At 53.3% G+C, this 20,034-nt stretch overlaps 1 protein-coding gene across 3 annotated transcripts in view; it reads right to left on the reverse strand.

The window, feature by feature from the left end:
* Positions 1 to 2,856: 2,856 nt before the first annotated feature.
* The window catches only part of VPS8 (VPS8 subunit of CORVET complex), a 125,045-nt gene continuing 107,867 nt past the window's right edge, over positions 2,857 to 20,034 (reverse strand). For 2 of the 3 annotated variants that reach the window (XM_031968082.1, XM_031968081.1), the window contains 2 exons: positions 8,880 to 8,960; positions 6,944 to 7,099 (listed from right to left, as the gene is read on the reverse strand). In XM_031968082.1, the coding sequence (XP_031823942.1) occupies positions 6,950 to 7,099; positions 8,880 to 8,960 (231 nt within the window). In that variant the 3' untranslated portion in view covers positions 6,944 to 6,949. Of the gene's footprint in view, positions 7,100 to 8,879; positions 8,961 to 20,034 lie in introns of all 3 variants that reach the window. The other variant, XM_031968080.1, reaches the window with a different exon arrangement.

Here is a 20,034-nt window from a genome sequence, read left to right on the forward strand (position 1 = left end):
GACAGAGCATCTGCATGGGCGATTTTTCAGCACTGACCCTTGCAAAACCTTCTGTTCCAATTTTCCCCTCCTTCCCCCCCCCCCCACGGCAGGCAGTCTCATACATGTTAAATATGTTAGAATATATGTTAAGTACAATATATGTGCACATATTTATAGAGTTCTCTTGCTGTACAAGAAAGATCGGATTTAGAAAGAAGAAAACCTGAGAAGGAAAACAAAAATGCAAACGACAGAGAGAGAGAGAGAGAATGCTGGGTAGTGGTCCCCACTTGGTTCCCATAGTCCTCTCTGGGTGTAGCTGACTCATTCCTCAACAGTTGGAGCTGAATCATCTCCCTGTTGAAGAGCCCGGACCCTCAGAACTGATCATCGCTCAGTCTTGCTGTTGCCGTGCGCCATGACTTCCTGCTTCTGCTCACTTCCCTCAGCATCAGGTCCTGTCGGTCTCTCCGGGCCTCCCTGAAAGCATCCCTGGTGTTATTTCTGTACTTCTCAGGGCCCGGCAGAATCTCGAGACCTCCCTGGCCCTCTGGTTCAGGCCCCCAGGACGCCGTCCCTGGCGAGAGTTGTTGCCCCTTCCTCCTCTCCATGACTGGGAGGGTTTTCCTACTTTCCCGCCTCAGCGGTCCCTGTGCTCAGGGTCTTTCTGCCACTTGAGGAGTGGAAGCATTTTGAGTGGGAGGTCCATCTGTCCCATGGTTCCTAGGGTTTCAGATGGGCCCCACTTCTTCTCCCTTTCCCTCAAAGGCTCTATTAAGGAGACAGCAACCCCGCAAATCCGGGAGGACAAGTGCTCTCTGTATCTCCAGGGCCTTTCTGACAACGGACAATGGGACATTTAGCGGTCAGAACCTGCTGGATAAATGAAATCCTGTTGGAGAAAACAAGAGCTCTTTGGTGGGGACTGGGAAGCTTCTGAGCTGAGCGAACACAGAGACACAAAATTCTGCAGCCTCTGGAAATGTGAACCTCACACTATGGGAGGCCTGAACTTCCCAAAAGGACAGGACCCGAGTGCTCGAGGGCACCCGCCCGAATCAGGTGGGCTTCCCGGGCAGCCACCCCAGGACAGCTGGAGAACCGGCCTGATGGGCTGACCCACTGCCACTGACAACGCAGGAAAACCCAAAACTCAGACAGAAATCCCGAAAGCACAGCCTCTGGGGGCAATCCAACGGGAGGGAAATAGTCCCTGATTGTCCCAGAGGGCATTATCACATGACAACACAACGTGGGTGATGGACTTTTACGACAAAGACCCTTAGTCTTCAAGAAGATACAAAATCACATCCTTTAAGAAAGCTAGCAACTATGTAGCAGGCTGTAGGAAGATGGCCACCTAAAATGGTTTACTTTTTTTTTCTGAAGCAATTGGGATTAAGTGACTTGCCCAGGGTCACACAGCTAGAAAGTGTTAAGTGTCTGAGACCAGATTTGAACTCAGGTCCTCCTGACTTCAGGGCTGGGGCTCTCTCCACAAACCACTTAGCTGCCTCAATGGTTAATTTTTCTAAAGGAGATAAATTAGCTACTTAGAAATCCCAGTATCAGGCACAATTAAATGAACAAATTTGAGGTCTACAGACACGAATCACAGAATTTGAGAGTCAGAAGGGACCACACATGACACTGACAATGGACAGCAGACCAATTTCTGCTCGAAGACCTCCAAGCAGGGGCAACCTCCCACCCGCTGACAGCTCGCTACCCTCTGAGGCTGCGCTCACCGTTAGGAAATAATTCTTTCCATCAAACCCAAATTGGCTCCTTCACCATCGATTCTGTCAAAATATTTTGGAAGTAGCCCGTTTGTCAGCGCTAAAGCCCAGCAAGCAGACTGCCCTGAGCTGACATCATAATCCTTTGGGCCCAGAATGACATCACCTTCTGGCAAAGGCTATTCCTGCTTGGACCAGCACCAGGTGTTCATTGAAGGATTTGGCTCCTCCCACGTCCCATGTTCACCACCCCTGTCCCTTGTACTGTACGCCTGTTCTCATCACAGAACTCTGGCTCTGAACTCGGCAGAGTAATCGTGCCCCTCAAGACTCGAGACAATGACTCTTCCCACAGGACCCTGTGTTGTTCTAAGAAATGACAACCACTAGGACTGAACCAAGACCAGAGAGTGATTGTGTTGGGGCCCAATCCCTTCCATGTATATAAGCGACCCCAGCGTCAGCAGCCTTAAACCTTCTCCTTAAGAGGGGAGGCTTCCATCAACACTTTCCTTACTCTGAAATGAACCTTCTATTTGTGTCCCGGCACTCCTGGCCCCGGCCTGCTCTGTTCTGGCTCTGGCCACTCACAGGTTAAAGGCTGGTTCCGGTCCAGTTGACAGTTCTGCCCTGTGAGGTCAGACAAAAGTAATCCCTCATCCACATGACTTCAGGTCCTCGAAGACAGATATTACACCCCATTTCCTCGACTCCCATCAGGCCCCTTTTCCAGGCTATACACCCTTGGTTCCTTCTAAGAAGCCTCGTGTGACATGGACTCAAGACCCCAATGCTGACGACTCTCTCCCTGCTGTCACTATCTATGCGTTGCCCAGAGCTGAACCCCAGGCTCCAGATGAGGTCTCATGGGGCAGAGTCCATCGGGACAACTACCTCTCTGTGGCTGGAAGTAAGCCCCTCTTAATGTAGCCCAAGGCTTTTCGGGAGGCATTGAGCTGGTGGTCCATTAAACCTCAGATCTTTTTCAGAGCCACTTATTTCCAGTTATGTCTTCTCTCTGTCCTTGTGGACTTCTTGTCCCCAGTTTAAGATTTGACTTTTATCCTGATTGTTTCCACCTTGTTAGATTCAGTCTTCTAGTGTGCAGATGGGAAAAACAAAAAAAGGCACAGCCCTCAAAGAGTTTCAGTTTAATGATAATGCATATACATATACACAAAATCAATACAGGAGCCGAGCTCTGACAGAAAGAAAGGATCCAAATGGCAGAGACGAGACGCCAGGCAGTGGAGACATCCCGGGCAAAGGCGTGGAGATTGGAGATGGACTATCCTGTACATGCAACAGCAGGCAGCTCAGTTTGGGTCAAAGGGCATCAAGGTTGAAGAATCCGGAAAGAGATTGGAGGCAAATGGAGAAGAGCTGGGAATGTTCAAAGAGAGAGTTTCACTTTTTCTGGGGCAGATTTGGGCAAAAGTGAACTGTGGGCGTTATTCATTTCTTCTCATGAAAAGATACCATTTGAGCATCTTCTGGGGACCTTCACAGATGCACGAAGGACACATGGGGATTTTCTTTTTTCTTCCTCTTTTTCTTTACTCATTTCCTTCCTTCCTTTCTCATTCTTTCTTTTTTCACATGGGGCTGATGGAAATTTTGTTTGGTTCGGTATTCATTCATTCAGCGATTTTGCGTTTTTTTCTGTGTATTTCCCAGGGACAAAATGCTGGCTCCTTGAGTTCCAAAGCTGTTTCATCTCACCTGCGTTCACAGCGCTCGGCACAAGGTCCACACTTGACAATAATTGGTTCTTGACTGATCTGACTCGCGCTGTCTGTCCTGAGTTAGTCCATTTCCCGACCTCGTTACTATTTGGAATTCTTGGAACACATTCACCCTGGATCCCAAAGTATCATCTGCTGTGACTGTTCCCATTGCAGGTGATCTGGGGGCACCAACGTATCCCCAAATATCTCCCTGCGGCTTCCCAGCAAGCTCAAATCCCCTTGCATTTGCAAAAGGCAAACTCGTTTTAATATTAGCCAAAGTAACACATCATTAGGGTGTTAAGAAAGGAGGATAATGAAGCTGGGAAGGGAGGTGGTACCCATCGCCAAACAGAGAAAGTTATATTTGATTCTAGGGTCAATAGGGAACTTTAGTTCACTGAGCAGAGGACTGATGGGATCGGGTCCCCAATGCCTCTTCATTGCAGTGCTTCCCTAGGCTAATTATTGCCCGAAAAGTTTGCTTTATCTATATGTCTTTGTCCTTCCCTTACTTAGGCTGCAAGCTCCTTGACAAAAGGCACTGTTTTATCCCCAGTGCTTTGCACAGTGCCCTGCATACAGTAGGTGTTTAATAAATGTTTACTGATTGATGTTCAGAGACTCCAAGAGATATAATCTCGGCACTAATTCTCTCTTGGTGGAAAATGTCTTAAGGCTCCTTCCCAGAGCGACTGGCATGTAATTAAGTGGGGTTTAGTCTCTGCAACCTAATTAAAATAATTACAAGCAACCTTCGTTGCACACCAGTCTTAGGCCAGATGTTCTTAACCTGGGATGTTCAGACCTCCCCTAAGGGGGTCCACGGACAGATCTCAGGGGTCCATGAACTCGGAACCTGCCACATTGTCACAGCTGCATTTCAGAACCATGGGCTGCCTCCCTAGTCCGATGAGGTCCATTTCATACATTTATCGGGACTAATGTGAGAAGGGGCCCTCGGTCTTCCCCAGGCTGCCGCCCGGAGCCGTGACACAAATCTTACAGATCTGCCAAGAGGCTCCGAGTGTTAAGGGACCTGCCCAGTTTGAGACTCCACGCTAGCCTGGTTCGGAACCACAGGCAGAGTCAGGCTGAGCAGAGTCCTCCGTTGGTGTTTGAAAATGGATGTCTTGTGTTAGGGGACAGAGCCCCAGCCCTGAGTCAGGAGGGCCCGGGTTCAAATCCGGCCTCAGACACTTAACCCGTCCTGGCTGTGACCCTGGGCAAGTCACTGAACCCCAACTGCCTGGGGGGGGGAAGAAAATGGGCCTTACAGTGGGATATGTTCAAAACGAACCATTGTATGTGTGACCCCTGTCTGACTGCGTGTCCTCTTGGGGGGGCGGGGGGAGACAAAGGGCCTTTACTGGATTAGAAAAATAAGACACTATTAAGGGAGAAAGAAACCGTCTTAGTCCGGCTGAAGGCGTCCCCTGCCCTTCCCAGGCAGACGCGCTCCCGGACCGGAAGCGCCTTCTCCTGATTCCCATCCCTTGGGCACGCGGGGGTCGCGCTTACACAGTGGGAAACGCTCGGTGAAGCGGCTCCGAACCACGCGGGCACGTGAGCCAAGAGCCCGGGCGCGAGTTCTGGGGGGGGGCTGAGTTTTGAGAAGCCAGCCAGGAACAGCGGCCTGCGGGATCCCGAGGGCGCCCACTTCCCGGACACGGGGATCCACGTGGGATGGGGGGGGTCCCCGCTGTTCCAGAAAGGCCCAGAAGCTTCCATGAGCCTGCGGCCCGGGCTCAGTTGCAGCTGGGCCTGAGGATTTAGCTGAACAATGGCTCTATGTCCCCGAGGCCTGGGGGAGGGGAGAGTGGGATGGGGATGATCACGGGCCTGGATGGACAGATGGCGGGATAGCGATGACCGACACTGGGTAATTCCCCGGTCAGTCCCCTGAGGCCTTTGGCACGGGTTTTCCTGGGGGACGTCCTGCTTCCACGGTGGGAGCGCCCACTCCGGTCTAACGGAGGGGAGACACGGTTTGCCCTGAGTCAGCAGGAAGGCGGGACTGTGGGGCAGTTTTCAGGACCGGCTCTGAGGAAGAGCAGCTGTGCCGTCCTGGCCGGGCCTGGGTCGCCGCCTCCCGAAGGCTTTGGTACCACGGTGTTGCTCCGGCACCGGTGCCTCCCGTGCCCTGCCCAGCCCCGGCCCCCTCGGCCTCGGGCTCCACAAGATGGTGGCTGGGCTGGGGGCGGCAGCGGGGAATGGCCAGGCCCTGTGCGGGCAGAACTGGACCGGCTACATCCGGGCCTGGAGAGCCACAGGGTCACCCTGACCAGGCCGTTTCGTGTGTCATACAAGGAGCTTGCGATTGTATTTCCGGGCGGCGGGCGCGTGTCCCGCCCCTCCGGGGTCCTGGGCAGAGCCCTGGGTCATCGAGGGTGTCGGCGCTCCGAGCCCCAGGTGTGTGGGGGGCGTGAGGGCTTATGTATGACCCGGAACGGAGCAGAGCGCACGAACCGCCCCAAGGCGCCTCTTCCTAACCAAGGTTCACCAGTCCCGGCAGCGGGGGCGGCTCCGTCCCAGTTCGGAGGGAAAAGAGTGGGGCCGGGGAAGAAAGGCAGGGCTCGTGGGGGCGGGCGGAGAGGAGGGGCGGGCTGGAGGTCGGGAGAGCACCGGGCAGGGGCGGACAGAGGCCCCCAGACGCTGCCCAGATTTTCCCTTCGCCAGGTCAGGGCTCCGGGGGATGGGGCCGCCTCCGCCAGAGGTTCCCTCCCAGCCGCTCACCCTCTCATTGGCCACCGGCCCCTTCCAAGCTGCCGAGTCCGGCCCCCTCCGATGACCCGCCCCTTTTGGGGGATCCCCCCTCCCCCCACACTTCTTTCCTTCCTCTACACTGGACACAGGACTGCCTTCTCACCTCTACCCCCGGCGGGAGGGAGGGGCTCCTGCTACAAAGAGAGGGAGAAGCTGGAGACCCGGGGGTCCCTGCCAGCCCCCCTCCCCCATCCCGCACTCTCCACTGGCCCCGCCATGACGGGCTGACTCGGTGCCGCGGGGTCCGGGGATGACAAGGGAGCCCCTGGGGGAGGGCAGGTGCCGCCTCCCCCCCTCTGCCTGGCGGGGATCAGCGAGGGTCTCTCCCTCCCGAAGCGCCGCTCCCAGTCCCGTCCCCGCACACACGCACGCCGGGGCTGCCCGAGGGCAAGGACGTTTATTGGGCCGGGCAGGGCCAGTGGGAGGCCTCTGACCCTGGCAGGCTGCCCAGCTGCCCCCCTCTGCACTGCCCTTTGCCCGGGAGACGGGCTGCTTTGCTTCTTGCTGGCGGTCCCTCTCCGGGCAGGGGGGCTCTACCCGGCGGGGTCCCCCGGTGTTCCCCCCTGGCCTGGGGGCTGGAGAGCACCGGGGCCCTCCAAGGAGAACGAGCTGAGGAGGAGCCGGGCTCCTTATGCGCCTCTGGAGGGAGACGCGTGGGGGGGGGAGGGACCCTGGGGCGGGAGGGGAGGGCGGCCCGAGGGCCCGGGGGTCCGGGGCCGGCCAGAACCGGCGCCCTCAGTCCTCGCTCAGGGGGGGAGGGCTCAGGTGCAGCTGGAAGTTCTCGTTCTGGAAGATGCTGTTGAGGGCGGGGCTGCTCTTGGAGCCCCCCAGCAGCCGGCGACTCTCCCCGCTCTGGTTCTGGGACAGCTCGGTCAGCAGCGCCAGCTGGAAGACACAAAGGGCCGCATCAGAGGGGGCCCTCCAGCCGAGAGTGGGGGCCGCCAGTTGGGTCCCACAGGGTCACCGGGCCCCAAAACGGGCCATTAGCCCGGGGAACCCGACGTGGCTGAGCCCCCTCCCCCATGACAGCCCGCCTGCCCCGATATGGGGACCCTGGCACCGGTGGGGCTTGGGGAACCCTGGTCAGCCAGCGCCCCTCCCCCATTTGTTCACTGAACCTCAGCCACAATTCGCCACCCCCTCACCCCCTATTGCTCTGCTTCACGTGCAGGGGCAAAGTACCCAGGAGTACCGGGGCAGGGAGGGGGCTCTGGCGGGGGAGGGGGCACTAGGTGCAGGGGAGGCGGGAGATGAGGCCCCACTTCTGAGGCTGGGAGGAAGGCCAATGGGGCTGGAGCTCAGAGTGAAGGGCCCGTGACAAGCCCCCCTCCCATTCCAGAGCCCCTTCTGAGGGGAGGAGCCACGGGTGAGAGCCAGTGCCAGGTCTGGCAGGGAGGAGAGAACCTGACCTCAGCTCCCCAGCTCTGTGACCCCGGGCCTGGCCCTTAACTGTAAAATGAGCTGGAGAAAAAAATGGCAAAACACTCCAGTGTCTCTGCCAAGAAAACCCCAAATGGGGTCGTGAAGGGTCAGAGGTGACTGAGACGTGACTGAGTAATTCCTCATCTCATTGGCTGAGGGCTCCCTCCACTGACCCCGCCTCGGGCAGCCCCAGGCTCCCTCTGCTGCTGCCGGACATCGGTCACTTGGACCCTCTGAGCCTCAGGACTCCAAAGCTCCAGCAACCCCAGGGGGCTCCTCGATTCAAGTTTTGTCCCTGCTGCTGGTCACCAGGGGCCGCTGCTCGGACCTGCCCCGACTGGTCGGGCCTGGCTCCCCACTGGCCCTTTAAGGGCCTCCCAGTTTCTGACACTTGCAAACAGCCCGGTACCAGGCGGCCCCCTTGGGCACAGATTCCCACTCCTGGAGTGGTGGCCAAAGGCTGCCGCCATCCCCGCTTCCTCCTGGGGATTTCTCTGCTGGAACCAAGGTTCTCTCCCCCCTCCCAAGTGCTCCTGCCCCTGAGCCTGGCCCCTGGGGGGCATCTTCAGCCCTGGGCTGAGCCTGCAGGACCAGCCTGCTCCGTCCATGTCACTGTGGCCATGGGGGCAAATGCCCAGGATGGGGCAGGGGGTGCAGCTGCAGGGGCTGGCCTCTGGGAATGAGGTCATAGCCTCGACTTCCTCCGGGATCAGAGGCTCTCAGACATTTCAAAGGGCAGAAAGGGCCTTTTGTGGGTACCCCGGCCCCACACACAGTCCTCATGCTGCCCCTCACAGGGACAGCTAAATGGGGGCTGCTTGTGAGTCATCCCCTGGGGAGCCCTGCTGTTCTCGGGGAGCCTAGGAAGCCCCCCACCACTTCCACCAAGCAGAGAACTGGGAGGGACATTCTGTAAATGGGAGACTGAGCCCCAGAAGAAGCAGGTGACTTGTCTGAGGTCACACAGTAGTAAGTGGCAGGGGCAGAATTTGGGCCTAGGTCTGCTGATCCCACCAGGAAAGCCTCTTGCCACCCCCTCAGACAAGGGCCCTGAGGCACATGGAGAAGGGGTTTTCTTCGGGGCAGAGGAGCTGGACCAGAAGCCAGGGGCCATCTGTGGGCCCGGGGTTCCTGTGGCCTTCTCTAAGCTGGGGAGGGGGCCAGGGACAGAACAGAAGCTTCCCAAACAATAAATCAGGAGCCTGGACATCAAAGATAAGCAGGAGAGCCGCGGGTACTTTACCCTGGAGGTTCCCCGGTAAAGGCGGCAGAGCTGGTCGAAAGCCTGGATCTGCTGGGGGTCCAGACCCAGTTCTGACGGGGCCTGAGAAACCAAAAGGACAGTGTTAATCGCTGCCCCCCTGAACTCCACCCCATGGGGGCTCCCTCCCTCCTAAGGGCTAGGCAAGGGTCTGGGCATGGGCTGGCATGGGCCTGGCTATGAGCTGGCATGGGGCTGGGCGAGGGCAGGCACAGGCTGGCACGGGGAAGGGCCGAGGGGTCCGGGTCCAGGCCTGTTGTGGGCCCTGGGGGAGGCACAGGCCACACCCAGTGCTTCTGGCTGGGTCCCAGCCCTCTAAGCCCCCAGTCTGCATACACAACCAGCTCACAGAGACAAGCCTGGGCACCTGGAGGAACAAAGGCATCTCACAAATGGGGAGCCCCACTGAGCAGAGCCACCGCCTGCCCCCCAAACTCTCAAACTTTCCTTTAGTGCCCCAGGGTGAGCCAGCACTGTCTCCGCAAGGGGCCCTGCCCTCAGAGGGTTTATGTTCTGGGCTGGCCCCGGAGGCTGCTCCACACACAGGGTGGGGAGCGTGGGAGCCCAGGAGCCGCACCTCCGGCTGCCATAGCCTTGGTTGGAGGCTGGTCCGCACAAAGAGAGCAGAAGCCATGGCAGCCACAACTCCTGAGCATTTGGGGGCTCCTGTGACATGGAGAGGACCCAGGGCCACAAGCCCCATTTCACAGATGCAGAAGCTGTGATTTCACCAGGGTCAGCTCAGCACCCTAAGGGCTGGGACTCAGGGACAAAAGCAACTGTCCCTGACCCAAGGGAGCTTACAGTCTACCCAGGCGAGTAAGTACATAAAGGGGTTCGTCCCCAGACTGCACCTGGCCCCAAAGGAGAGGAAACCCTGAGGAGCTGTTGCACCCGAGAACCCTTAACCACTGGACAGGGGGACCGCATGAGGGGGCTGACAATGGGGTCACTGAGAGCACAGAGGGAACCTTGTAACCCCCTCAGTCAGGCCCTCCTTCCCAAGGCCCCAAACTTGATGGCTTCTGTCCTGTCTGGGGTCTCACTCCCCCCCAGAACCCCCAAGCTCCTCTGATGCAGCTCCCTCCCTCTTGTAAGGGGGCTTCGGCTTGGTGGGCTTAGGGAAGGGGCCTTTTGATACTGACATCCGTCTGTATTCAGGGTATTGCTGCCATGAGCCGATATCAGGGGGATGACCCTGGCGGCTTCTCAGACGAGGCCATTGGCTGCCAGGGATGGATCTGGGGTGCAGGGGGAGGGTCCCGGAAGTCATTGGTGCCCCTACCCAAATCTCCAGCTAGCCTCATTCAAGAGGAGCATGGGAAATGGGAGGTGGGAGAGGGGGGCTTCAGATCTAGGTGACAGCAGGAGCAGCAGAGCCTAGAATGCCTCGGGAGCAGCTGGTATTCAAAGTGATTATGAACAGAAGTCTGAATAGCAGCTGAGGAGAAGAAGGGGCCAAGAGCCCCCAGAAGACCCAAGTCAGCTTGGGGGGAGGCGAGAAAGCAGAAGGAGTCAGTGTTGAGAAGACTCTGCTAGCCCAATTAAGCTACTGAAAAGTTACTTAATTGGTAGCTGGGAGCTTTTCGGGTTCCTAAAAACAAAGCAACATAATGGTGAGGGGTGAGCGGATGGAGCAGAGATCGCCTTTGCTATTGTTAGAAAGACCCCCCCCCCCCAACAGACCGACAGTGCGGGCACTGAGGGGGCTGAACAGGGCAGGCAGGGGGAGGACCGGTCTTGGATCGCTTCCCCCCCTCAGCGCCTCCTCAACAGCTTCGTTCTTTCTTGGCCCCCACACGGGGGCCAGAGTCAATGTCGGTGTGAATGAGCCATCTGGATTTTCTTTCCAGCACCATGTTCATCCCACTCCTCATAGCAGGAGTAATAATAACCACAACAGCAATAGCAGGTAGGTCATTAAAAGTAAGAAACAAACAAAAACAACAAGTTCTCATCAGGCCAGGAACAGTTAACAAGTCATAGAATATGAACGTAATGGGATTTTACTGCAGCATCAGAAATACGGTGAGACTTGCACGAACTGATGCAGAATAAAATGGGTAAGAACCAGGAGAAGGACAACAGTAACGATGACGGAAGAGGAAACTACTTTGAAAGACCCCCGAGCTTCGGCCCCGGCCTCGCCCAGTGCCCCGTTGGCAGGCCGATGATGAAACAAAGCCTTGAGGGTGACACAGAACGAGACACGGTTCTTGGCTATCTATGGCTGAAGAATGCCTGCTCTGCTATAATTGTTACAAAAAAGGGCCAGACTGGGGCGAGTTAGTAGGTAGTGACAGGTATGAAAAAAAGTACATGGATGAGACCATTTTCCAAAAATGAACAAGAAAAAGGCACAGGAGTGATGTGATGTCAATGTGAAATTGTAGAAAATTCACTCTCTCTTCTCACACAATCCTCTTCCCTGTTCTTTGTATCTTAAAATGGATGTGGATGGATATTGGTCAATAATAATGATAATGATGAAGAAGCCGAAGATGGCCAAAGATCTAAAACTCTGGTCTTGAGTTTTTCCTGCTGGCCGGCCCTGGGCAGTTCTGGGCTGCTCACTTAATTTCAGTGGGCCGGTTTTCCCATTTTTAGTACAGGAACACCACAGATATCATCTTATTTTCAAGGGATGCTGGAAGGAAAATGGATGTTGGAAATTAAAATTCTGAGTAAGGTATCACCGTAATTAAAAGTTAATCACGGATTACATTGCAGAATCAGGAGCAAATGAGGGCAATATCCTTGTACCCGGGCCACGGTGACTCAAGGGGACGTAGAAAGGGAAATCGGAGATTCTGTCCACGGATGCTGTCTGGAATAATTGATTTACCAAATAATCACGCACAGAAGGAAGCAGCATGATTTAAGCTAAATCTCCATTTGGCAAATCGATACATAGATGTCTCTCCCGGTACTTTGAGATTATCCCAAACCCCAAGCCCGGGGTCGGATTAGAGGCAATTTCTCAACTGGAAGGGAAGGAAAAGACACCGGGCGGGCACTATCTGCTTCAGCAAATCTCTGTTCCTTTCTTCCCATGTAATTAAGGCCAGTGATAGGAGTTTAAAATTAAACTGAAGCCGAGCATCCCAGGCAGAAGCGGTGACAGCCGGCCAATGACCTTGCCACACATGCATTAGAGCAAATCTGGTGGAAAATGAGGTCTTGATGATCTCCAAGGACCGCAGGGAGAGGGGCTAAGAGCACATTTCAAAGCTCAGTGACTCCTGGATGTGGGGGAAGTGAAAGCTCTAATGACATTAGCCAGAAGAAAAAGAAAACAGGTTTTGTCCTGGATCCTGTGGCCCTTTTCGGCGGCACGTTCAGCTCCGGAGCTGGCGGAAGGGCAAGACGATCCTGGACGTGGACCTGGGGCCTTTTGTGCTGTCTAAGCAGGGGGCAAAAGGCTGGGTTCTAACGGCCTATTTCCCTTTTGTGCATTCACTCACTAAGAGTGGCTCAAACCGGGGCAGGGCACAGGGTTCAATGTGTTGAGCGAACAAGGTGCCGCACAATACACCCTTGGGCCTTGGGGCACCGTCAGGTGAGAATCAGCTCCCGCGGCCTTCAAGGTGCTGTCTCTGGTTAACCTGGACTGTCACCTGCCTTTCAAGAAGATGAGCAGGTTTCACAGTGGCCTGACGGGAGCTCTGGGTTCCAGTGAATTGGTGGGGGTGAAAAGGGCCTGGGTCCCCATCAGGGCTCAACACCAATGCAGGGAACCCTTCCTGTAGCAAATCTGGCAATGCAGTGTCGGTGGAATCTGGGGAGCCGGTAATCATTTATTAAGCTCCCACTATATACCAGGCACTGTGGTCATGGGAGTACGAGATCAGACATCACCAAGTCCCCGGCGGCAAGGAGCTTACGGTATGTCGGGGAAAGCCTCGAGCGGAGGGGTCTGTAAATACCAACCCTTTCAAAGGCCGTCCAGCGGAATTGTGGGAAGGGGGCTGCCTTCTATCCCTCTCCCCCTTTCTCTTTTCCCTTCTCCCCGCACTCGCATTATCTTTAGCTCTCACATGCCTGAGCTTCAGGGTCGGAAGCATCCAGCTGAGGAGGGCAGCGCAGAGTTATAACAATAATAAAAACTGGCATCTCTGGGGAACTTTAAGTTGGAGAAGCATTTTCCAGATGGCCTGCGACTTGACCATGACATTGAAGGGGAGGCTGGCGTTTCACCGACTCAGCTCTTCATGTGCTAGTTGCAAATAAAACCCTGCCTCCGAGATGCATTAAAATGGTTCCAGCAGCACCTCGGCATAGCAGCCGAAGGTCCGAGTCAGGCCCCGGGCCCCGGGTCCAGGGGACGGGCGTTTTGGCTCAGACAACTTGCTGAGTCTGGCATACGAAAAGCTGATTTTTGTTGTGGTTAAAGAGGGAGGTTTTTGTTTTTTTTAACCGAATAGGCAATTGCCCGATGCAGCCACATTTCAGATGGGGGCTGCTCTATGGTCAAACTCATTACGTCTTGTTCCCGGAGCCATCAGATTTGTAGCCTCTGGGTGCAGCTCACCTCGTGGGCAGAGAAGCCTCCATTTCACAAACAGACCAAGAAATAACTGGCGGCTGCGGCCTCCCTGCCCCATCCCGAGCTGAAGGCATTCTGGTTAGTCCGCATCAGTTGGTGATACTGGGAACAGGAAACCATTAACAATAACAATAAAGGTTATTGCATCAGGCGGCCAGATGGAAACCAATGGGCCTGCCACCCCCGTGTCCTCCCGGCACCTTCATGGACAACCCAAGTCCGACTCCGAAGGATGATGAAGGGGCATGGGAGAGCGGGAAGGGATCAGGAGCTGCCAGGTGCAAGGCGCACTCCTGACGCTCCCAGCCCTGGCAGAGCCCCAGGAGATGCTCTCAGATGAGCAGCTAGGGATGAGGTGTCCATCTGCATCACAGGAAGGAGGCCTTTCTGGGCCAGGAGTCCTGCACACGGAGGACATCCCGGGTTTGGTCTGTGAAGGCCTGAGCAGAGAGGAAGGGATGGGGAGGGAGATTTCACAGAGGCCGAAACCCAGCAACAGAGGCCATGGGGTCTCTGCCTTGTTGCTTGCTAAGTGTTTGCCTCAGTGAGACAAATGCAAAGCTGGAAAGCATCCGCTTGGTAGGTGTGATTACAGCTCGCCACTCTCTGATTATCCAACTGTTGTCTACTTAGGAAGAAAATGTCAAACAATTATCCTGATGGATGCGGCTTCCATGGAGCAATTATGACAAAAAGCCCTGCAGAGGTTCTGGGTCCATAATGGCTTTTCCGTCAGAGGCACAATCGGCGAGACGCACCTGATAATGGCAGGGGCCCAGGAGGAATGGCCCAGTGGGTTGTATGTCCTGGTGCCCCGAGCCATGGGTAACCTACTCAGTGTCAGAAAGGAGCCCTCGTGCGAAGCCATCTGAGCTTCAATTTTCCGGAGAGTATGATGGAGGAGTGCTGTGACATCCTGCAAACCGAGGGAGCCAAGAAGCTCACCTGGGTTACTGCACATTATAACAGCCAAGCCCAGCTGGCCGTCTGGTGTGCTCTGGGAGGAACAGCCCAATCACTTGGAGGACTTTGCTAGAGATCTGTGCTCTTCCCTTCATCCAAGCACCTACCACCCCAACAATCGGATCTGGGGGGGGGGGCCATGGCAGCCAGCCGGGCAGCTCTGGTGAGGGGCATCCCACTGGCAGCAGGCCCTTCCCTCTGGTGCCTTTCCTCTTTGCATTTGGCTAACATCCCCTCCTTGCTGATGCTTCTGCCCTCAGGGGCAGACAGGACGAGTGACATCCTCTAGGAGTTTTGGGAGGACTGGAGAGCTCTTCAGCCTGCTGCTGCCGAGTCTTCTCTAGGCCAAAATAGTTCCTTGGGGATCAAAGATGCAGGGTCCAACCTGCCCCTGATGGCTGCAAATGACTGTGCTCAGGGAGGGCAGATGCTCCTCCCTCCTAGGCCTCAGTTTACTCATCTGTAAAATGAGGGGGTTGGACTCTATGGCCCCTGAGGTCCCTTCCAGCTCTTGATCTGAATTTGGAACAGTTCTAGTCACTGATTGGGGAAACAGAAGTATGGAGGTACCAGGAGGAGCTTGATAATTGCTTGCTGAATGAATGAGCAGAAGAAGCCACTTTGTTTGGCTTCCCTAGGGGCAGGTGAGGCATTCTGAATGACAGGTCAGCATCTTTTCCGGCCGCTCTGAAGGACCAGTGAGCCTGGCTGACGCTGGAGTCCCCCTCTGGCGCGTGCTGTGTTTTCAGGAATAAGTATCGAGGCTCAGCGATCTGAGACACGATCGGGCCCAAAGGAAGTCATGACAGAAAAGCCCCAATAATGGGATTTGGAAGAAGGGGCCGGAGAAGACCACTATACAGGCGGCTTCCTGGGCTCCTGCAAGGCTTATCTGGCCCTATCCATGTGCCTGAGAGCAGCTGGGATAGCCTGGGGCAGATAGGATGGCCTCTGGGCAGATATGATGGGCCCTGAGTAGCTGGGATGGGCCTTGGGCAGATATGACGGCCTCTGGGGAGCTGGAATGACCCTTGGACAGATATGATGGCCCCTGGGTAGCCAGGATGGGCCCTGGGCATATATGATGACTCTTGGGTAGCCAGGATGGGCCCTGGGCAGATATGATGACTCTTGGGTAGCCAGGATGGGCCCTGGGCAGATATGACAGCCTCTGGACAGATATCACAGTCTCTGTGACCAGGATAGCCTCATGGCAGCTGAAATGGCGCCTAAGCACTTCTGAAGTCCATGTTCAGACAGCCCAATGCACGGAGGAGGGGATACTGAGTGCCTTACTGCAGGATAATGGGCTGTTGGCGGCTCTCTCCATCCCCACTCTGTCTGCTGGCTAAGAGCTCCATCAGCAAGAGCCCTGCTGGGAGGAGAGAGGGAGCCCCAATGTAACCGGATCACAGAGGTTGGTATGGTTTGTTCCAGAGCAGAGCACATGACTGCATTTGGAGGTTTTCTCCCCAAGGTCAGACGGTGACAGTGATGCATGAGGAGGGTCTCAGGGTGGTCCAAAGGCTGCCTGGGAGAATAGCTCTGCACCCAAACAAAAGCCCGGGAGAAAATAAATACATGTGACCTCACTCTCTGTGAAAGTCACCATTCCAATCAATCTAGTCTGAGCAGGCTTTCCTCTAAGTGGGAGAAAATAGCTCCTTTCCACCCTCCACCTCCGCTAGTCTCTTCAACTCCTAACAGTAAAATTTGCCGGGTACCTTTTCAGCATCAAATACATCAAGCCAAGAGAAAAGAATACAATTACAGATGAAAAGAACTGTTATCACCATTAAGGAAAAAGACGAGACTCCTCACAGTTGACCTTTTCCCATTTGCTCTTGCAATTCAGAGAATCACCTCCCACCGGGGGCACGGCTAAGCAAGTTTCTGATGAGTCCAGTGCCCATCGTGGAGGGTTCATCATGTGCCGAGGGCGGAGATGACCGGGCTGACAGCGCCATCTTGAATTCAGGATTGATCGCACCCTCAAGACACCAAACACAGCCAATGTGCCCAGCCAATAAAACAGCCACTGGCTATGCTCCTCCCCAACAGCCTTTGTGTTCCCAAATTTTTCTCCCTCTCTCCTTTACTTCCGCCCCCCCCCCCCGCCCCAGACACCAAGTAATCTAAGTTAAATATGTGCAATTCTTTTAAACAAAACAAACAAAAAATGAAAGTACTATTATGCCTTGAACTATATTCAATCTCCATAATTCTCTCTCTGGATGTGGATGGCACTTTCCAGCCACAAGTCTATTGGAATCGCTTTGAATCACCTCACTGTTGAAAAGAGCCATGGTTGACCATCACATAATCTTGCTGTTATTGTGTACAATGTTCTCCTGGTTCTGTTCACTTCACTCAATATCATGTAGGTTTCAGGCTTTTCTGAAATCAGCCTGCTCATCATTTCTTGAATCTTTAATATTCTTTTATTTTTCCTCAGTAACATTTAAAACACTTTTCCACATTTGTTTTTAAAACTTTGAGTTCCTGCATTCTACATTCTCCTTCCTTCTCTGGTGAACCCTACTTTTTATTTTTTGCTGAGGCAACTGGGATTAAGTGACTTGCCCAGGGTCACACAGCCAGGAAGTGTTAAGTGTCTGAGGCCAGATTTGCACTCAGGTCCTCCTGACTTCAGGGCTGGTGCTCTCTCCACTGCACCATCTAGCTGTCCCTGCATTCTACATTCTCAAAGAATAATGCCCAATTCTGTCCTTCACAGTCGGGAAATGAAACCTGCTCACATCCCTTCCATTCCTCTTTTTGAGGCTGTTTCTCCAAGGGGAGCAGTAGCAACCACACCTGGGCCTGACCTGCTGGGAGCTAGATCAATCACACTTGTGACAAAGTAGGATTCACAGCAGGCCTTCTATTCTTATCTACTCTTTGGTCCTTGGGAGACATCTGAATAGTCTTTGGACAGAACATCCTAAGAAAGAGAGAAAAGTCCAAGAACAGACATTGTACCACCATATAGAATGGCTCTTCTCTTTTTTGGGGAAGGGTGGTCCTAGATGCATACAGGGGGGAGATAAAGGGGGCCTCAAGGATAATCTCTGCTATTTGCCACCAGAATTTGCTTCTGTGCAATCTTAAAGCAGTAGGGGGCCTCCCCATTGCCCCAAGTGGCTGCGGGTGGAGGAGAAATCTGGCACCGAGCCACTGCTTGCAACCCCACTGCAGGAAAGCCCTCAGACTAGGAAGGGAAAAGGCCCAGGCCGAAGCACCCTGGCCTTTTTGTCTCCCTTGACTTTTGTCCAACCAGGGAGCGGCTACTCTCGGGTCTGTTTAGCTGACATTGCCAGCACTTCTTACTGTTGTTATGGAAACACAAGTGCTGCGAGGCCTTTTCCTTTCTTTTAAAACCCCCAACAAAAACAGCACCAACGCCCACCCGTGATAGAACCGAAGCCCCAGAGTGTCCCTCACACTGGTCAAGCCCTTTCCCACCTCTGTGCCTTTGTCCTGGCATGCTGTGAATACTCTCCTTCCTCACTTGAGAATTTCTCTCTTCCTTTAGGAAGCAATTAAATGAAGCTTTCCCCGTATTCCCCAGTTCCTTCCTAAACCTTTCACTTTAATTCCTTGGATTTACTCTGTACAAACATATATTTAGAGAAACCTTTAAAGAAAGTAAGTTCCTTGAGAGCTGGAATATTCTCTCTCTCGCTCTCTCTTTCTCTCTCTCTCACCCAGAACAGGCACAGTAGATGCACACAGTAGTGTTTAATAAATGCTTGTTGAGCTAATTGTACAATAATTCAGAGTCTGATTCTTTTTGTATAGCAAAATAATGTTTTGGTCATGTATACTTATTGTGTATCTAAGCTATATTTTAATATATTTAACATCTACTGGTCATCCTGCCATCTAGGGGAGGGGGTGGGGGGGTAAGAGGTGAAAAATTGGAACAAGAGGTTTGGCAATTGTTAATGCTGTAAAGTTACCCATGTATATATCCTGTAAATAAAAAAAAAAAAAAATAAATGTTTGTTGACTGTCAGTTGTCTAAATTCTGATGTTGCTGCCGCAATCTCATCTCTACTCAGAACAATAAAATCAACTTTCCAAGTTCAGGATCTACTGGAGTAATTAAATAATATTTGAGAGATGAGGCAATGACAGCTACTAGGTTCAACTCCATCATTTAGAAAGGATTTCCCTTCTTCTTAATACAAGCAAAGTTCCTATTGCCAGAGCTTACACCCCTTCCTGGAAGGAGGGCCAATCCTTTGGGAGAACACTCTCTCAGGCAGTAACCAGTGACTGCCAGCTTCTGTGCCAGCTCCATCAAGAGCTGCTTTAGGATAAAGAAGCATCAGGGGTAAGTTTGGACATGCTAATGAAAAGGTGGAGTTCCCACTGGGCCCCTACCTGAGTGTTCACATCTCTCGAAGTACCTAAGCCCCAGGGAATGATCTAAGAAGGATCTGAGAGAACCTCTTGTCTACAGCAGCTCCTTAAGAAAGTGCAGGAGTCTGGTTGGTTTAATGGAAGACTGAGGAAAAATTTCTTGACTGGAATCCATCTCCCTTGGGTTAATTGTCAAATGTCACCTCCTATCAACAGCAAACTTGTCTGGCACTGAGTTGGGAATTGGATATTCTGTTTAGTCCCATTGATGGATTTTCAAAGAATAAGGATAATGGTGAACCTTCTGTGGAATGAAATCCTCTGCCACTTCTGAGGGCAATTCAAGGACACGCTCACAGACCTTTGAGGCAAGACACACCTAGGAATAATCACCAGAAAATGGTCTTGAGTCTTCGCTTGGAGTCTTCCTGACTCCAGGGCTCCATCCACCGCACCATCTAGTTGTCCTTAGAGACTCTGCCTTGGGACCCCTGGGATGACAAAGGCTGGTGTGGATTTTGATCATGAATATAAAGATCATGAGTATGATGCTGTCTTTAAAGCCAAAGGACTTGTGTGTGAATCCTGCTTCTGTCACTTTCTGTTCAAGTCCATTTTCCTGTTTGGACCTCAGTTTCCTTATGTGGTCGGGTCTGGTTTTAAAGGGATGACCCTTAGTAGTGGGAAGAGAAGGGGTGGGTAACGGAGATTAGAATACAGGGGATTCTCTTATGTTCTGTCAGCTTACACCAGCAGGGTCCACCAGGTAGGAAAAGCTGATGCCATCCCTGAATCCTCCCATGTGTGTTTTCCAAGGATCGGCCTCACTAAGCGCAGAGGCACCGCACTGGTATGATGGCCATTTGGGGAGGAATTCTTTGGCCCCCCATGCAGCAAAGATTGCTACAAGATAGTGTTATTCCACTACCAATATCATTGTTGTCATCGTCTTATTATTATCTTCCTCCTCCTCTTCTTTTTCTTTCTTTTCCTTCTCTTCCTTTTTAAACTTTGATCTAAGTTTATTTAAGATTCCATGGATTTGACACAAGAAAATTTGATACAAATCAGTAAACAAAACACTGCCATAGCCACAATAAACTGTTAGAAATATACATGTGGCAGAAAAATAATTAAAGAAGATAAATTGCTGAGTGGACCAAAGGGGGAAGTGAATGCTCAGAATTATGGGCCTTTTTGATAATCTAGAAACATTAACTTAGCTGTTGGAAGTCTCCATAGGAGATCCTTGTCCAATGA

The sequence above is a fragment of the Sarcophilus harrisii genome, chromosome 4, assembly GCF_902635505.1.
Source record: "Sarcophilus harrisii chromosome 4, mSarHar1.11, whole genome shotgun sequence".
In the NCBI taxonomy this organism is placed as follows: domain Eukaryota; kingdom Metazoa; phylum Chordata; class Mammalia; order Dasyuromorphia; family Dasyuridae; genus Sarcophilus; species Sarcophilus harrisii.